At 36.6% G+C, this 19,586-nt stretch overlaps 1 protein-coding gene across 4 annotated transcripts; it reads right to left on the bottom strand.

Annotated features, from left to right (window-relative positions):
* Positions 1-418: 418 nt before the first annotated feature.
* Positions 419-9,679, bottom strand: LOC110023933. 4 transcript variants are annotated; one of them, XR_002293947.1, is made up of 3 exons: positions 8,380-9,679; positions 7,209-7,261; positions 419-616 (listed from the first exon to the last, which is right to left on the bottom strand). XR_002293947.1 is itself a non-coding variant. In XM_020723590.1 (2 exons), exon 1 carries the CDS (start codon positions 9,569-9,571, stop codon positions 8,387-8,389), a length of 1,185 nt encoding a protein of 394 aa, XP_020579249.1. In that variant the 5' UTR covers positions 9,572-9,679; the 3' UTR covers positions 420-616; positions 8,380-8,386. The 4 variants fall into 4 exon arrangements, 2 of the variants coding, with proteins under 2 accessions (XP_020579249.1, XP_020579250.1); XR_002293948.1 differs by having other exon boundaries at positions 419-607; XM_020723590.1 differs by lacking the exon at positions 7,209-7,261 and having other exon boundaries at positions 420-616.
* Positions 9,680-19,586: the final 9,907 nt, after the last annotated feature.

Here is a 19,586-nt window from a genome sequence, read left to right as displayed (position 1 = left end):
ACTCTGAATTTAGAGGGTTATAAACTATATGAGGAATCTTGGGAATCTCTATTTATTTCTCTCCTTAATTAGAGAGATTAGTTGTCTCTTATATTTTATTATTCATTTAATTTTCTACTGTATTCTGTTTTTATTGTTTTCCTTACCAGTAAGTCCTGTAATGGGTATACCCCTCTTTGCATCAATAAAAAAAATTCCGACATTATTCTGAATTTCAACAACACCTAAACTTTACTTTTACATTTATACCACTCAAATCTTTCATATCACGATAATAATGACAATTTAACTTTTCAAAAGTGAAATGTAAAAATTGAAGTTTAGATGGTAGATATGTAAATCCATAGGTGAATAGAGTGGCATGTATGTAAATCTTCAATAAATTTATTATCAGAAATGTTACAATCACTTAATCTATATAAAAGTTCCTGGGATTAAATGAATGTGCTTGATCCCAGATTTTAAATCACGAGTTCCCAATAAGCAAAAGTAATCAAGCTTGGAAAAATTTTAAGATAATCACTAATCAAGATACAGTAAAATACAGAATGGGGGTACCCTGTAGGAGCTCTGCTGTCTCTTATGTTTTTAAGGGCTCTGATTCCACCTGCAATTGCTGAATGGAGGGAGATCCAAATCAAAATAAAGGTTAAGCTTAGAATCAAGGCAACCAATATTCTTACTTCAAGAGCTGGATAGAAATGAAATGTGCACATTTTTAAGAGAAATTTACATATATACCACACAATTCTTATTTATTTCCATATCTAACACTAAAGTTTGATATTTATACTTCTAACACTTTGGTGTCATAAATTTATGAATAAAAAAATGCATTTCGCTTTAAAAAGTAGTTGTGATATTTTTTTATGTGTTGTTAAAAATCTGGGTGATTTGACTGTAAATATAAATGTTTAGGTTTTCAATATGTAAATACATAAAAATAATATGGTATGTATGTAATGCATCCACTTTTAAATATGCAATAATCAGCGGCTTGGTGGCTGTGGAGGTGTGGTGGACTGTATAGTGGTGTGTATATATTATTGTATTCTTATTTATGTTAATTTTTTTTTCTCATCATAGTAATACAATGATTAAGACTCACCCGCAATGTGGGACAAAGAACAAACTAATATTTTGTGACTTTGCCTCAAGGAGATCGATTTGGGAAATAAGTCTACAACATTTTTCAACAAGGAAGGGTGGCAAAATATTACCAGAATATTCAAGGAAAGTGCAGAAAGAGAAAACTATATGATGCAATTAAAAAATAAGTGTAATCAGCTCAAGAAGAATTAGAAAATTTAGAATAAATTGAAACTATGATCAACGGGCCTAGAGTGGGATCCGGTGAAGCAAACAATTAATGATTTCGAGAAGTTGTGGGCAGAAAGACTAGTAGTAAACATTTTTGACATGTCCCCTAATTTGGTTAATTTCATTTTGTTTTTAAATTGAAGTAGATGTTATATGAATTTGTAGGTTGTGTCCGCGACAAAGAAATTTAAATTCAGTGGAATCGATCTTTAGTTGAAGTAGAAGTTTGATCATATGTTTGGGGTGTCGTTGTTACGAGCAACAATGCATGTGCCTTCAGTGAGACAGAGTTTGGTGCCGCCCCCGAAACCCTGGGAGCCAGCCTAATTTGGTTAATTTCATTTTGTTTTTAAATTGAAGTAGATGTTATATGAATTTGCAGGTGGTGTCCACGCAAAAAAAATTAAATTCAGTGGAATCGATCTTGAGTAAGAGTAGAAGTTTGATCGTATGTTTGGGGTGTCGTTGCTACGGGCAACAATGTATGTGCCCCCAGTGAGACAGAGTTTGGTGTCGCCCCTGAAACCCTGAGAGCCTATCAATCAGGTGATTCAATCGAAGTCCCCAGCCCGGACCTCCATGAACTTGAGTCCACATGTCGTTCTAAGCGTCAACGGGTTGAATTGAGAATAAGAAGAAAGTTGGATTTGTTTTCCTTAGAAGCCAGATATCACAGTTGGTAGCTTCTTGCAGCGCTGAACACCACTCGTCTCAAGCAACTTCTGTCGACTAGGTCATGCAAATTATGAATGCAACTAGAAAATTTTCTGAGGAATTTTCGATGTACTTGTTTACGATAAAATTGTTTGAAGATTCGACCTGTAGAGATTTTTTCATCAAGATACCCGATAATCGTATGATGGCGTACTTATGATATTTTTATAATTGCAGAAACAATTGAGATACTTGTTTTTATTTACAATCGCTTGGAACATTTATGTTTGTGCATTATTTTTCATTTTACTTTGGATATTTCAACTACGTGTGACATGGCTTATTCGGTGATGCGTATATGTTTATTTTGTAGCTCGTAACATTTGAGAGACTTTTTTTTTATTTACAATCGCTTGGAACATTTATGTTTGTGCATTATTTTTCATTTTGCTTTGGATATTTCAACTGCGTGTGACATGGCTTATTCAGTGATACTTATATCTTTATTTTGTTGTTCGTAACCTTATATGATTGTAGCTAATTCATTGATGTTTTTGTGTTAGCCGGTATGATATTGATCTACAATGATGCAACCAGAGAAAGGCATAGAAGGAGAGTTGCAGCTGTCGTATGTTTGATGTATGAATATTATAACTCATACATAGATCGCTCCCCTTGCATGACATCGCATATGTTGGGGCAAATGGGTTGGAGAGTTGTTTGCAGGTCACCCAACGAGATTTAATAATATGTTCTGCATGGCACAGACAATATTCAAAGATCTGTTGGAGGAACTACACAGAAACCATGGACTTCATGGCTCTTTTAGGACAACTTCGCGAGAAGTGTTGGAGATAACCCTCTACATATTATGGTAGAATGAATCAATGCAATGAGCAATGAAACGGTTTCAACAACTCAGTGGAGTTTAAGGCACTTGTAACTTTTTCTTCAAAAGTCATAAAACCAACAAATCCTACATTCGAACAGCTCCCACGGTCATTTCACACGATGCACGGTACATGTCGTTCTTTAAGGTAATATCTCAAATTTATTACATTCAATTTACAAAAAAAACAACGTTAGTACGTAACTCATCGTTATATTTCCAGAACTTTGTTAGAGAAATCGATGGAATACACATTGATGCACATGTTCCAAATAATGAGAAGATCGCATTCATTGATCGTTATGGGTCACCGACGCAGAATATCATGATTGTATGTGATTTCAACATGTATTTCACTTTTTTCATGACCAGTTGAGAAGGCAGTGCACATGACAATAAAATTTTCAAAGTTTCAATACGAAATAACAAGTACAACTTCTCACACCCTCCCACAGGTACTCTTGAGACTCAGCTACTCTCGTAATTCACTTTTCCCTCAATATTAATCATGCAATACATATGTGGTAAATACTACTTGGTTGATGTTGAATATCCGTTGCAGCGAGGGTACCTCAAGCTCTATCCTGATACAAGATATCACATACATGACTTTGAGCGAGCGAGCAAGCAATGCAACATGAGACAGAAAAAAAAAGTTCAATAAAAAATATTCCTCCTTACATGATATCATTGAGAGGATTTTGGTGTTTAGAAGATGAAATATGTTATACTTTGCGATATGTCATTTTACCTGTTTCCAAATAGGTGCAGATTGTGATTGTCATGATGGTTCTCCACAATTAAATTTGGCGGCACACTTCCCGCAAATATAACTTCTGTAGGGCAGACGATGATCATGATCATGTACCTACTGAGGAATTTGAGTATCGCTTGGACATTCTTTTTCACAACTTGAGAATAATGCTTCCAGCACCTGTACTAAAAACGTAAAAGATATAAGCATGATGACAGAGTTGAAGGAACAAATTACGAATGCGATAGTATGGGATGATTAGAATATTCATTATATTATGATTTGTATTTTATTCAATACTATTTGTATTTTATTCAGTTTTTGTTTATTTTCTTTTCTTGTATATTTGATATTGATTGTTTGGATTTTTTTACATTTTTTGTAATTTTTTTTTCCATTCGCATTTCATTTGTTTTTCTTTTGATGGGTTTGAGAGGTTTATGATGAGATATTTGACCTTATGGATTCTTCCGGATGGTCTGTTTGTCGGTATTGGTTGGAGTCATATGTGAAATCTTATTGAAGACAACCAAGTTTTTCTCTTTATTTTCGTCAATATGATTTTTGAGGTTCTTCTGAATAGTCTTTTTTTATGATATACATATGTGACACACGAGTTTGGTATTATGTGAGTTAAAGGCAATCAACAACCCTTCTTATACAAGGTTTATTGTCTTCTTATAGTGACAAATTCGTTGGTTGGTATACTGAGTTCTCTGAGACATCACATCTCACAAAACTATAATTAATTACTTATTTAATTAATTTCAACTTGTGTTGTGACTAATGGATTATCTTTTAAAGCATTCAAAAAAAAAGTTCTAAGATTCTTGGGACCTCCAGAAGATTGATGTGTCACTGTGAACTTTAGACTTCTCTGCTGACGTCACGTTAAGCATATAACTACGAGAGACAGCTCCACATGTGCTTGTAGAGAATCATGGAGAAGTCACACTTCTTCCAGTGGGCAGATAGTCTGGCAGATTCCACCACCGAGAATTATCGAGAATGGATATTATCCCTGGAGAACGGCGTAGCTCGTGACATACGTCTTTTGTATTTTAAAAATAATATTATCATATTATTAAATATTATTTTAATTTTTTTTTCTTTATTGCTAGTAATCATTATATTCATTGTTAAGTGTTGTGTAGATCTTATTTTTTGTACGATTCTTAAGTAATTTTTTTCTTCTAAGTATCAAATATATTGCTACGACAGTTATATTATAAACAGCATTACTACACAATGGCAGAATCGTCATTTGTCTAGAAATAGTTGTCGCGCAGCTGTTTTCGAACTGTAAAAAACAAACAACGCGAGTCAACTTATCTGCAACAACTTCCTGTGGCAGCTGCTACGCAATAGTTTATTAAAAAGCTGCAGCTGCCCCAAATAAACCCTTAATTGAACAACAACAACAACAAAACCTTTATCCCACTAAGTGGGGTTGGCTACATGAATCATTTTTCTTCATTGCATCCTACTTAGTGTCATATTTTCATTTAATTCTAATAAATTAAAATCTTTTTTTATACAATATGTACAAGTCTTTCTAGGTTTAGCTCTGCATTTCTTAACATAATTCGAATCTAAAACATCTACTCTTCCAATCGGATCATCAGATGGTCAACATTTAATCTGACCAAACCGTTTCAGATGACCCTCTAATTTAGTCTGTCACTGGAGCTACACTAATCCTATCACGTACCCATAATTGCAATGCACCTAAATATGAATGTTTAGCTTAATTACTTTTACTTATTGGGAACTCATGATTTAAAATATGGGATCAAGCACATTCATTTCATCCCAGGAACTTTTATATAGAGTAAGTGATTGTAACGTTTCTGATAATAAATTTATGTAATATTTACAAACATGTCACTGGATTCACCTATGCATTTACATATCTAACATCTAAACTTCAATTTTTACGTCTATGTCATCTTATCTATGAATGTAAAGGTGTATTTCACTTTTTAAGAGTTATAAGTGTCAATTTTGTTGTGAAATGAAAATTTTGAGTGGTATAAATGTAGTAGCAAGGTTTAGGAGTTAGATATGTAAACAAAGAGGATTTGTAAATGCCCTACTTATTATCAAGAAAAGAAATTGATATAGTGTGTCGTCGTCGTCATCATTGAGTTTATATTTCATAAAGAAAAATATTGTAATATGCATTCATAAAATAATAATAATGCATCTTTCATTCTTACAACATGAAAAGTCAAGTTTAACAAATAGCAAATCAACATAAGTCATGAATAGGGGTGTAAACGAGCCGAAAGCAAGCGAACTCGGGCTCAGCTCGTGTTCGGCCCGTTTGCTTAGCGCAATTCACGAAGTCGTTAGAGGTATAAAAGAACCAAGCTCGAGCCCAAGCTCGGCTCGTATTCAGCTCAATAAAAAATATCATTGTTTGTTTTTGGCTCGTTTATATCGAGCTCAAAAAATTTATTCGTGTTTGACTTGTTATCTTATCGAACCAAACACGAGTTGTTCACGAACAATGAACCATTTTGACAACCCTAATCACACAACCATAAAACGTTAAGGATATGGTGAGATTTAAATCTTATTGTTTTTGTTAATCATTCATTTAAATAAAAATTAATATATTTTTATTATATTTTAAGTTAGTAATTTTAATTGATTAAAAATCATTGTAGCCTTTTAGTTAACTAATAATGCCCATTATATATGTGTGTGTGATCATACCTCGTTAGTAGGTTATGAATGTGTCAAATAAAAGCAACCCTGAAGGAAAACTAAAGTAATAAGGATAATGGAGTACTATTGAAACAATCGTACATATTCAACTTGATGCTCAACATTAAAGGAACACGTGAGTAAGTACATTTTTTTATCACTACATCTTAAATAAGCACATTATAGGTTCCATTGTTGGCAATGAAGAAAGGTAACAAATATGATAACAAAGAAGAATAATAACAAATATGATAATAAAGAAGAAAAGTAACAAAATATGATAACAAAGAAAGCCATCACCAAAACACAAGTGAAATCATAAATTTAACTGGTTTACCATGTAAGAATTTTCAACATGAAGCCAAACAACTGTGAAAAAGGTTTCCCAATGAAAGGATAACATCAAGCAAAACTTCAGTTGAAAAGCAAGCCTTTGATTAATTATCACAATAGAGAAGAAAAGTAATAAACAAGATAAAAAAGAAAGCCATCACCCTCACACAAATGAAATCATAAATTTAATAGGTTCACCATTTAAAAACGTCAGCATAAAGCCAAACAACTGCCAAAAGGGTTTGTCAATACAAAAATAAGATCAAGGTAAAACTTCAATTGCAAAACAAGCCTTTGATTAAGTATTTTATCCAAAAAAATCAACTCGTAGCGACACAAAGTAACCATTTTTATGATAACCTATCGTTTTAAGAAAAATGAAAGCATGACAGAATTATCTAATAATGACAAATCATAATTAAGAGTAAGCAAAATCTTCAGGCATCTAAAAATTCTACAATTTGCAGTCCTCATTCTTAGCATCTGTCTCAACATCAGAGCACACTATACATAGAAACATCATAAAATCCTTGCCATAAACCGTACCTTTAACCCGTTTATATTTGAACATGATCAACTCCACAAATACAGGGGTAAGGCTGCGAAGACACAAATTTTAAGCAGCAAAAATGCATTAAATTAAGAAATGGAAACTTTTTCATATCCAGCCAAGCTTTAAAATGTTAATGCATGCATTAGCTACTCATAAGTAAAAACCATAGTATTGGCAAGTTCTCAATGTCTATTTATTCATTATACAATTATAAATAGACATAAGATAGCAATATACATCATTAGCTTTCATTACAGTTACACTTTCTACTGTCTTCACAAATTCAAAATTACATTTGCTAGGATAAAACTGCCATTAGTGAACTTGGCATTATCTTTTAAAATGGCCATTAATGCATTTTGTTCAATAGTCCATTTAACCAAATGTATTGCCAGATTACATGAAAGCGACCCAAAGGTTTGGTGTGACACTAATTATGATGATGATCAATGTCATAGTGCATACAGATTAAAAAGAAGAGAAGTCTACATATGTAGCACACATTCTTATTTAGTTACATATCTCACACCTAAACTTCATAATTACATAAATGGAACTTTGGTGCTTTAAACCTATGCATGAAAAGGTATAGTTCACTTTAAAAAAGTGGTAATAGTGCTATTTTTGATGTGATAATAAAAAATTGATTGCTATGTGTATAAATACGAAAGTTAGTTCTGAGATGTAAATGCATAAGAACTGTGTGCTATGTATGTAAATGATCCTAAGAAGAAACAGGATCTCCTTTCCAAATCAAACTTCATAGGATGAAGCAATGTGCTTATATTCTTTTATATTACCAAAATTAACTTAACATAAAAACTAACTGATAAACTATATAGAAAGCCCATAGTGAAGCTAAAAAATGAAAAATATTCAAATTTTTGTAGTTACCATTAAATATTCTTGCTCTTCCTTTCTTTGGAAAAGTTGAGATGGAACAACCATATAGTCATCTGAAACTATAATATGAAAAATTCCCAGGGAACATATACTAAAACTAGTCTACCCAAATCCAGTTACAAAATAACCAAGATCAGCGTTTTACCTTTATTTTAAAAACCGATTTTGCATCAAATTTCCACCAAGGAAAGCATCAGAAGCACATAAATCATAAATGCTTCTCCAAAAATCAAAACATAAAATAAAATTTGGGAATCGTACTTCGTATTCATCCCCGAGCTGGTTTCAGTAACACTGCCGACAAGTAGAGCTGAGTCTTATTGGAATCAGCCTTCTCTCCCACCACCCACTTCAGCTTCTTGTACCCAAACCTCTCGATAACCCTTGTCACCACCCTCTTCCTCTCATCGTCAACACAAACATAGTTATCCAACCAGAACAAACCCCCAGCTCTCAAAATCCTATCTATATCAAACATCAAGAATTCTAGGCCCTCCAACTGCCCCTGCCCTAGTCCGGATACACCTCCCTGGTCCAATCCATTCATTGTGTGAACCAGATCAAAAATCGAATCATAAAATGGAAATCTGTGTGCCGGAGAGAGTTGAAGAGGGAAGAGGCCCCTAGCAGCAACGAACTCACCAACAGATCCCCCGACATCAAGAGTGGAGGTTACTATAGTGACATTCCTCTCCGCCATCCTAGCTGCAAAATTCCCTGCTCCTCCGGCGATGTCAAAGCCTATACGTATGCCACCGCCGCCCAAAGCCAACACCTCATCAATCAGAAAATCGTTTTTCCCTCGGGACTTAACCCACATTTGCTTGTCCACGACTGCAGCGCCGGTGGATGAAGGGGTATTCCAGAGGGACTTGGGCAAGGGTAGAAGCTGGCGGTGTTTCGTGCGTGACAGGCAGCGGCGGCGAGGAAGGGGCTCACAACCGCGGGAGATAAGCTTCTGGGGTAGATGGTAGTCGGCGGTGGGGCAAAGGGCGTTGGGCTTGTAGGACATAAACTGGGCAAGGATCTCGGAAGAACGAGCACAGGAGTGAGCAACAGAGGATACCATCTCAGTAATCTTGGAGCGGGAATCAGGGCCAAGTGGAAGAGGGTGACGAGTAAGGAAAAGCTTTAGCTCGGAGGGCAGAGATGGAAGGGAGGGGTCGAGGGTATCGTATCCGGAGAGCTCACGCTCGATCTGGTGGAGGCGGCGCTCGGAGGAATCGATCTCCCGTAGGATGGCAGCTACGTGCTCGGAGATGACGGAGAAATTCTTGACGTGGTGAAAAACAGCAGAGGAGGAGGGTTTCGGTGCGTAGGTGAAAGCATACAGTGCGAAGAGATTGGTGGTGAGGACAGAGGCGAGCATGACGAGGTGGAGAGCAGACGAGCACACGGTTGCACGCCGGAATCGGGCGGTGCCGTCGCCGATCTTAAGGGAAACTGAACCCATCACCGGTTGAATCAACGGCAGCTGTTAGCAGAGTATCGCCGGTCGCTGATGGAATGGAGACAGTACTCGGCGAGCTGTGAGTGTGACTGAGGAGCGAAGCTTAGTGGCCGACTGTCGGTCAAGAAATTTATTAATTTGTTTTAGTATAATTTTAAAATATAAATAATTAATCAAATATTAATTAAAACATACCAACCAATTCTTACATTTATATATATGTAACGCTTACGTTTTATTTAAAACTCGTCTTTGGGTCTGTTTGGGGCAGCTTATAAGTGCGGGCAGCTTATAATGTCATTTTTAAAATGCCGCCGTACTGTTTGGTTCGCATGTTTCGCTAGCTTATCCGAAATTGCGTTTGGGTTTTTACACTAAACGCAGCCCGCGCGTCGACCCCCGCGGCCGGCCTACGGACCGCGTTTCTTATCTTATCCTGAAACGTACAAGCTACCCCAAACAGATCCAAAGTCTATTGAACGAATGCTGACCCTTCTTTTTAATTGATGTATAGCTTTATAGAATAATATAATTTGATCATATCAAATAATGATTTAAGTATTGATACAGTGGTTACTTCATCCATAATATATGACGCCAATGATAATGTAGCTCCATGAAATGAACGGGATAAGAAATTTTCGTGTATGGTAAGAAGGAACATAATATAAAGCAAGCTTAAGTGCTTACATTCTTTAGCTTATGTAGGAATTAAAATAATTTTAAAAAAACGTTATATTTTCAATGTACTTTTACCATGTTTTATTTTTATTTTTTAAATCAATCAATTTATTTTAAAAATATTTAAAATAATTTTTAAATGAATTGATTATTTATAATAATAATCATCACTTCTAATCACTCATCAATCAACATGTTACAATCAATTAGTAGTCATGGTCGCCACGAGCTAGTTATTCAATATTTAATAAAAACAAAAATATATTTTTAAAATAACAAATTTATAACTAATATATCTACAAAAAATATATATATATTTATTTATTTATTTATTTATTTATGTGTGTGTCATAAAATTTTATAAATTGGCATGAATTTCAAGGCATTTTTTGAGGAAAAAAATATTCATATTCAAATAAAAAAAATCAATTATAGTTCAGATTTCAGCAAACTTATTGTCAAACTGACTGTCTCGACAATGCAAAATTAAAAATACAAAAATTAGTCTAATTTAAGTCTAATCAAGCCCAGATGAAACTATTAAATCACATTTAGAGGGCTGAGTAGTTGATTCAAGGGTCTAAATTTGACTTACTTATATTTAAATCAAGTGTCTCAACGAGTAATCCAATGAGCTCAAGATCACTCGATACTGAGGTCATTAAAAAAATCATCAAAAAATAACCTATGATCGAGGGAAATTAACGTGGTTCATTCGACCAGTGGTTATCAGAGTTTAGGGTCAAATTATCAAAATGCCCCTCCCATGCAGCCTATAAATAAACCCCCTCTCTTCACATGAGATAGAAGAGAAATTAAATTTTGATGTCGTTCTTGACTGAAGACCCAACAATAACTTTCGGCTTCTATGTTGTTGACCACCATCGACCACCCGTCTGTTAGCCATCGTCAACCACCATCAGTCACTCCTACTCATCATCATTGTCGAACTATGTTATGTAACAATATATCCCTGAATATGGTGCAACAAAATATCCTGAATACGGTGTTACGAAGTATCCTACGTACGGAGTAACGAATAACATCGTATTGAAGATCCGAGTATACCTTCTAGTGATGAATAAATTCAACCGGCATTCTTAAAATACAAAGACTTTCTTCAAACTCTTGAATTGTTCCATGCATAGACAAGTGTTATACTTGGTGCAGCATTATAACTCTTCTTCTCAATTGTGGGACAATAGTGTATCTTTGTAATTACAAATTTCTAGTAGAATACTTTGTTTGGACTAGACCCCGTGGTTTTTTTTCCCTTTCTGAGGTTTTTCATGTAAAAAAACTTAGTGCATTCTCCTGCTACCTTTCAATTATAATTGTATGTGTGTGTTGAATTTTTTAACAACACTGTGCATTCTACCGTTATAAATCTTCTGACATGCAACATTTTATCATTGTCTGAGGAAAATGAAGTCCCGGTGATAGAAGTTTAAACTTCTTCAATGGCCAACAAATGCAACATACTAGCTTTTTGTTCTAACACCCATCATTCTAGGGCACAGCCTTGAAGTGTGTGACATCAAGCCTCTAGTTTGTTTACCAATGATGCACATCATTCTATTGGCGAAGGAGCCTCCCTTGCACCACCTGAAGATCGTGTACGAACAATGGAGGAATCTCATAATGAGAATCTTTGATTTTTGTTGGAGGCTTGACAACCGACAATAATGCTTACTAGGGGGCGCAACTATCTTAAAATCCATTGGTTAGAGGAACACAGATGGCACCCCCCTTCGTATATTGGAGTTCCTCTTCAGGAAATTAAACTTATCGACATTTCTAGCTTACACATCCACTTCCTGTAGTCAAGCATGGAGAATGTAGCTTGACCTCACACAATCCGTGACGAGTTATAACGTTTTGTACAGGAGTTTCCTATGAGTGATAGAGGTTATCTCTCTGCTCGGCATGGAACTCAGGAGTCTTCTCCATTAACTGGGATTGTCCGTGAGCACCCTATTCTGACAGGGTTTAAGCACTCAAGCATTGATGCTTATGCTGACACTTCTAACCCATATGACATGTGGATCACTTCATAGCCATCATGTACCATCCATCGGACACTAACTAGGATTGGCGTGAATTGAATGGCAATTTCATAGGAAAAACAATCATTAGTTTAGCATATGTTGTGATTTTCCCTCACGGAAATAACTTCTCCTAAATTAAATGACTCCATCTACACCCACATGAGAGGGTCTTCTGGTGGCGCCTTCTACATGATGTCATCCCCACGCAACATTGGCTGCTCATATAAGGAGACTTTCATAATCCAATAATTGCCCATGGGGTTGTACAGGCACTGAGGATCATACACATGTTACGATTACTTGTTCATTTGTGTAGAAGGTCATTTGGACATTGCACAAGTGGGACTTTTCGACCCTCAAGTTTGATGATTTGCAATTATCGAACTCTGAACCAATAGGACCAACTCCCTTGCCACTAGTCGAATGTATTGGTATACTATTCATTACTATTGGAGAGCATGGAGCGCAAAGCTCCATGGCCAGATATGTGGAACACCTTCTATCACTGCTGCAAATGTTCTTGAATCGCTTACATTAACTCATATCTACCCATTACGAGAGCACTGGGATATTAGCCAACCCTCGGGGTTGCCCTCCAATATTTTTGGCATTGGCCTGGGGCACTATTACCGTCTCGTATTGCTAGCATCGGAATGATCATTCGGGATGAACAAAAAAAGGGTCTCGGGGCAGTTGGGTAACGTTCTAAACAATGGGACAGTGCATTTACAAAACTTCAAGCGATTTTCTCTATTCAAAAAATATGTGAACCATGGATGCGGGAATGCATAGGCATTATTGTGGAAGGCTACAACTCCAACATAAAGAAGTTTTTGCAAAGCACGTTAAAGAGGAAGTGTTGGAAACTTCAACACAAGACTGCACTGGATTTAGCTTTTGTTGCCACCTTTAAACAAGTGCGTTTTTGTCACAGACATAGGGGTTGTAACAAGGCAGCCAATTATTGTGCTAAGCTTGCTTTATAGGATAGTTTTTTTTTCTTAAAACAAATTAGCGGGTATAGTGCTCTCTTCCCATTCTTTCTAAGGATAAATCCCATTTTTTTTGTTGTTGAGTGGCTATTTAGCTATTCTTTTTTTGTAAGTGCTCTACATTTTAATGAATTTATGTTCAAGAAACTTTCAAGCTAGAGGAGCCTGATAGGAAGACACTTCCTCGAATTTGAAATGCGGATAATCTTTTGAGATATTATCAGGGATCAGCACAGTCATGCTATTATAGTTGTTATTTTCTCTTTATTGGTGTTCAGTCATCATATGTGTATCTCAATGTTTACTTACATTGATGTTTGCTTCAATTTCCTTTCAAAGCTTGATGTACTTAATGTAATTTGAGAAATGATGCTATGATTTATTCTTTGTACATCACTTTGTGACTATAATTATAATTGTAACCTCCAAAAATTTTTGGATTGTTTTACAAGCTTATAGGCGTGGGGTAAGAGAGTGTTTGTTCATCTTCGATATCACAACCTACGATGGGTCAACATTTTTTGATTAAATCCAAATGGTTCTTAATCAGAGCATTCACTCGAGCATTCACTCGATGTTTGTAACTTGTAATGGAAGAGGAAGAAGGAAATGAACCATGAATTTTTTACCTATCATAGGTTGTTTAGTCAAAGCAGTTGCTTGATGTTCGTATCGTGAAATGGAAGAGGTTGAATCGAGTCCCACTAAAACGATTAAACACAAAATAAAATGCTAGAAAATATTATGTGTTTCTCTAGTCTGGGGCATAGGTCGAGATGGATCGAACTTTTTTTTGGAGACATGAATGCAGTCATATTCAAGAATGATATTTGGTAACTTCAACCCACCACCAAAAAAAAAATAGCATAAAAGATATTCACTATTAGAAAAAGTAAGAAAATACATCAAATATGCTCAAAGATATACGAGCCAATATACTATCATAATGTGTAAAAAATACATCAAGCAAAAGAGAGTAATACAAACAAACACACTATCACTATGCACAAACACTACATCAAGCAAATAAAAATCCACTAAGACCAACACACTGGCACAAAAGCTACAACAAGTCAATAAAATCAAAACACTAATCCACTACAAGATTTTTATTATCATCATCAGGGATGCACTTTCGAAAGTCATGTTTCGCTTCATCGTTTTCTGAATATAAGTGGGGATCTCTTGAGGCATGGCTTAAAGTGAGTCCCTCAATATTAGCTCAAGTATGACGATGCACCACTCGAGTCCTCCTTGAAGAAAATCTCGAATGAATCCTTCATGGATGCACTAGCATTGTAGCCCCTTCATTTCAACTGTGTAAATATGATCATGAGCCTCCCCAACGCGATCCTGAATGATGCTCCTGAAATCAACTGAGTTCTTGAATTCATCCAGTGCTTCTTGAATTCATCCACTGCTTTCAACTCAACTCATGCAATATCAACTTCATTCTCATAACTCAATCTGTAGTTCTCCTCCTCAAGTGCAAATGTCTTCGCTCTCAGAGCCTTCAAGCTAACAGTACCCTTACTAAAATTAACAAGTACATCCACCAGTTCTTTCATAGTACTATCCATATCCTGATTTTACAACGAGAGGGAAGTCGACATGGTAAACATCTCAGTATTGCACTCCGCTAAGGCCATATCTTCTTTAGCTTTGGAATCATATCTCTGCTTATACTTGTCATGAAGGATTTTAATCTTAACAAATTCAAAGTTCCATTCTGTCAAAGAAAGATAGCCCTGCTTCAAGGTCCATCTTTTTTGTCATCTTAAACAAATAACTTCATAAGGGATGGATGAAATAAAAATAAAACAAAAGAGTTTGACATATGCAAAAATATTCACATATTCTTCAGCCCACTAGTACCCAGTGCATGAATGCTTAAGTGCACTCTCCGGAATATGAATCTTCGAAGAACTAATCAAAAGAATTTTCACCCTGTCACTCCTCTCACTTTGCTTCGGAGGAAGGATCCTGTAACCTCTATCCTACAAATGCCAGTTTGGCGGTGCATTAAGAGTCGATACGAAGCGCTTCTTCTTGAAATTTGTCATCGTCACAAAAGATCAAACAAGATGGATATAAATGTCTTTCTTAAATAGAAATTCCTTGCTCATGAAGTTATTGATGTTTGGTACCTCAAACTGTAAATCTTTGAGGTTCTGAAATCCAAGAATCCACAGTATATCATATACTATGATCTGAAGAGAAATAACTAGGCTTTGATTCTCGCAAAGTACCCAATTATTTTTTGCAAAGAAAAATCCAAAATACCAGTATCTTATCAGCTCCCTTGTACGTAGATCTAAGCCTTACTCCTAAAAGTTATTAGGGTTCAGGATTTAGGGTTTAGGGTTTAGGGAGAACTGAAGAAACTATGGGGGTTATTCTAACATTTTCATAAACTCTCTAACTAAATTGCCCCATGTAAAAAATCAAGACTAATTTGACATTTTATGCAAGAATTTGAACCTTCGCCAAAGGTACATGCATTAGTAATATCATTTATGATATACAAAAGCATAAATTATATCTGTCCTTTGATATTAACAAAAGGCTACCGATACAATAAAGTTGCAAATAAAATTAATAATTTTCTCTTATAATAAAAAATAACATATACATGAAACCAAAATAAAATGTCGAGCAGAAGATGTAAAATGAATCTAATCTCCAATATCAAAAAATACAAATTTGCAAAAATCAAATACAGACATCTTGACGTGGGGTGCCTTGCTTCGCATGGGCGCAGCAAGTGTTACGCGTGATCATTTTTGTGCTACCCGTTCTTTCGCTTGGATCAAACCAGTCTAGATTTTCTCCCTTATAAGGAGTCGACTGATCATCTTAGGTCACTCATAGTTATCCTCTTATTATATATTTATATTCACAATGTTTTAAGTTTATTTTTGGCATTAGTTTGTTTAGGACACCCATTGACGTCTTTTTTCTCCCTTTGAGGGTTGTATTTGAGAGATTGGGTGATGCTCCAGCTATATCTCTCTCCGGATGTGGTGATTATCTTCCTCTATCCACCTTCCGCATCCTCCCACATTGCTCTTGACCATCCCTTCCCTATTCCAGCTGCCAAACAGCTATTATTGTTGTTTCCTGCAGTTCCACCATTTTCAGCCAGCTCCTTCCCTTCTCAGGCATGTTATTGCCCACCACGACTGCCCCTCACCATTCCCCAACCTTCCTGCATCGCATGTCGCTTACTTCACTATCCCGCCTGAAACTGTTGGAAATCCCTATTTTCCTGCAATATTGAACCTTTCTAGCCACCTTATCCTCTTTCAGACTTGTTATCGCCTACAAAAATTCACCACACTACTGCCCTCCCTCATTTCAACCCCTCGGGACAACCGATTATTGTTGATTATTGTCAATTACAACAATTCCATGCTTGTTGCCGCTCAAGACAGCAAACCGACATTGCCTTACAATTATTTTCCCACGGTCCTGCACCTTCCCAACCTTGCCTCCACCCTTTTAAACCCTTCACGGCCACCACCACCACACAAGGTCCACCCTAATTGACTGTTTGTTCCGTGTATATTGTTTTTTTAAGATTTTTGGGTGTCGTGTTGTTGTAATTTTACTTATCAAGTGTATTGGTTGTAATCGTTTATTTGCATTTAGTAATAACATTTGTTTTTTTCTACTGTGACTTGGGTTAACTCAAGTATCATTTGGTATCATAGCTAGTCTAACCCTAGTCATATCCTAGGATTTCTAGCATCTGTCATATTCAAACTTAACTCCACCTAATTTTTTTTCTTTCTCACCTCACATCACCCTTACACACCTTCCACCTACACGCACCCAAAGCCAAGCCATGCCACTAACGAGATAATCATTGGAACCCTGATCGAGGGGAAAGAACACAATATCGTTTATAAGAAATTCACAAAGAGTGTCCAAGGGATTTTTAGGATGGATATGCAGCTGGAAACCCCGCCAACTACATCAAGGTTCGTCACATTCGAGAAGAGGCAATCTGAATGGGTCACCCGTAGTCACAACGATGACTTGCTAGATCGAAGAAATGAGTGAATCTCTTCCACCATGCGGATTCCAAGGATGAAAAATCACTGCCTCGAAGATGACCTAAAATATCTGAGAAGCAAGAATGTTGAAGTAAATGTGGATTGGTTATATTTTGATGATCATATGAATCTGGTTCATCAACTAGCTCTGAACTTCAGAATGTATCTTTGAGTGTCAGGGCGTTCCACCATATGAAATGGTGAAATTAGTCGTCAGCAAGTTAAAAAGAAGAGTGCATTATTTTGGTGGCAAATTTTGAAATATCTGCTCCAACGTGAGGAAAAAGACATCCCAGATGAAACGGGAGATGCAGCGTCAGTTCCTACTGACTCACTACAGACCAGATGTTCAGACCCCAGTTTCAAAAGTGAAGAGATCATATCATCGGGCTAACACCACCTCTTACGGGTAGGGTTCACCCAGGATCTTACAGTTAGAGTATACTCAAGGGAGCATCAATGGAACATCCAAGCTGACCTCGCCTGAGGAGAAATTGATTCAGAGTAAAGAACATATGGATTGAACTAATATTCATAAATTTGTCCAAGCAAGAAAGTGTTTCTAGTGCCATGAATTTGGGCATATTTAAGTAGATTGCATAACTGGAGGGAATGATATATTTCGCTAAGTAGGGAGTAGTTTAAGAGATGGACAATGACACCGAAGAGAGCGTGGACACGAAAGAAGAATATCAGCTGCCAATCAATGAGGAAGATATGTCATCGATTCCAGTTGAACATATAAGAGAGATTCAAACTGAGTTAACAGTAACTGTTCTAGAAGATAGTGAGTCTGAGGTAAATGGTGTTCATGGACGGTATGAGGTTATGATTCCTTAAACTACATTTTTGTAGGAGTTTGAAGGGGTGTCACTAGGATTGACACTGAATATCTAAAAGGGCAATGAGTTTGAGGAACTGATACTAGACACAAAGCAACTTCGGATAAGAAGATTTCAACATTTTCAAATATATAGTCTACCTTCTGAGTTGCCCCTACTGAGAGAGGTATAACTCGTCAATAATGAGAAAATTTTGAGTTACTACTAGAAGAATATATGGAGTTGTTCGAATAATAAATGCAGCTTAACAGTGTACTTACCAACAGATGACCATATAGAAGGGATGGAACACAGCTTTGGAAATTGACTTAGAAGCTTGATGGGGAAGAAAATTCTTCAATAGGATCCATGTCCCATTAGTGAAGAAGAGGTCTATCCAAAGTAGTTGCTAGTAAGAGTGGCACAACATGCTACATATTTCATCCCAGAGTTGATATCTCCTCACATACTTATTTATCAGCTACACTTAGTTGAGTACGAGAAATGAAAGAATAAGCTTCAGACTTCAGGGCTCGAGAGTTACATTGCAGAAACATACATATATATATAGCTCCAGCTCAGGATGTGTCAAAAGAGGATGATGTTTAATCTATCAATGTGTTTTATGGAATGTCAGTGCCTACAGAATCGACTTGTCAGGAGATTGTCATTTCTGATACCTTCAGTGATGTCGACCTGACTACTATGAAGAGATAGAAACTTCAACAGATAAGGTTGAAGCTCCCTCAAACTCAGGAGACTGATGCAAGGGTGTCATGCCCGACACGAGGGCACTACGATCAACATGGGAGCTCCCAGGCCCGCGTTGGTGTGGCAAGTGTCGCACGCAATCATTTCAGTGCGACCCATTCTTTTGTTTGGACTGAAACGATCCAGGTCTTCTCTTTTCCGAGAAGTCGGACGGTCCTCTTGGGTCACTCCTAGTTATCCTCTTATTATATATTTATTATTATATTCTTGTTCTTCAAGATTTAGTTCTGGCATGATTTTGTTTAAGACAATCGTCGGCATTCATTTTCTTTTCGAGGTTGTATATGAGGGATCGGGTGGTACTCATGCTTCTTCCGATGTGAAGATTATATTCCCCTATCCCCCTTCTACATCCTCCCACATCGCTCTCAAACGCCCCTTTCTTGTTGTAGTTGTAGAAACAAGAGCTTTTATTTTTGTTTCTTGAAGGTCCACCATTTGCAGTCACCTAACTCCCTTCCCAGGCTTAATGTCATCCACCACAGCTGCCCTCCACCATTACTCCAACCTTCCTAAATCGCCTGTTGCCTACTTCCTTAATTGTCACCGCTCGAAACTGCTGGAAATCCCTTTTTCTTCTGTAATAGTGAACCTTCCCAGTCACCTTCTTCTCTTACAAACTTGTTGCCGCCCCCAGAAAATCACTC

This window comes from Phalaenopsis equestris, unplaced genomic scaffold (genome assembly GCF_001263595.1).
Source record: "Phalaenopsis equestris unplaced genomic scaffold, ASM126359v1 Scaffold000237, whole genome shotgun sequence".
Taxonomy (NCBI): Eukaryota; Viridiplantae; Streptophyta; class Magnoliopsida; order Asparagales; family Orchidaceae; genus Phalaenopsis; species Phalaenopsis equestris.
Note: the sequence above shows the minus strand (reverse complement) of the source record. Positions and strands in the feature narration are given on the sequence as shown.

Coding starts and splice junctions, on each gene's coding strand:
- LOC110023933 (XM_020723590.1), bottom strand. CDS start 9,571: ATGGGTTCAGTTTCCCTTAAGATCGGCGACGGCACCGCCCGATTCCGG.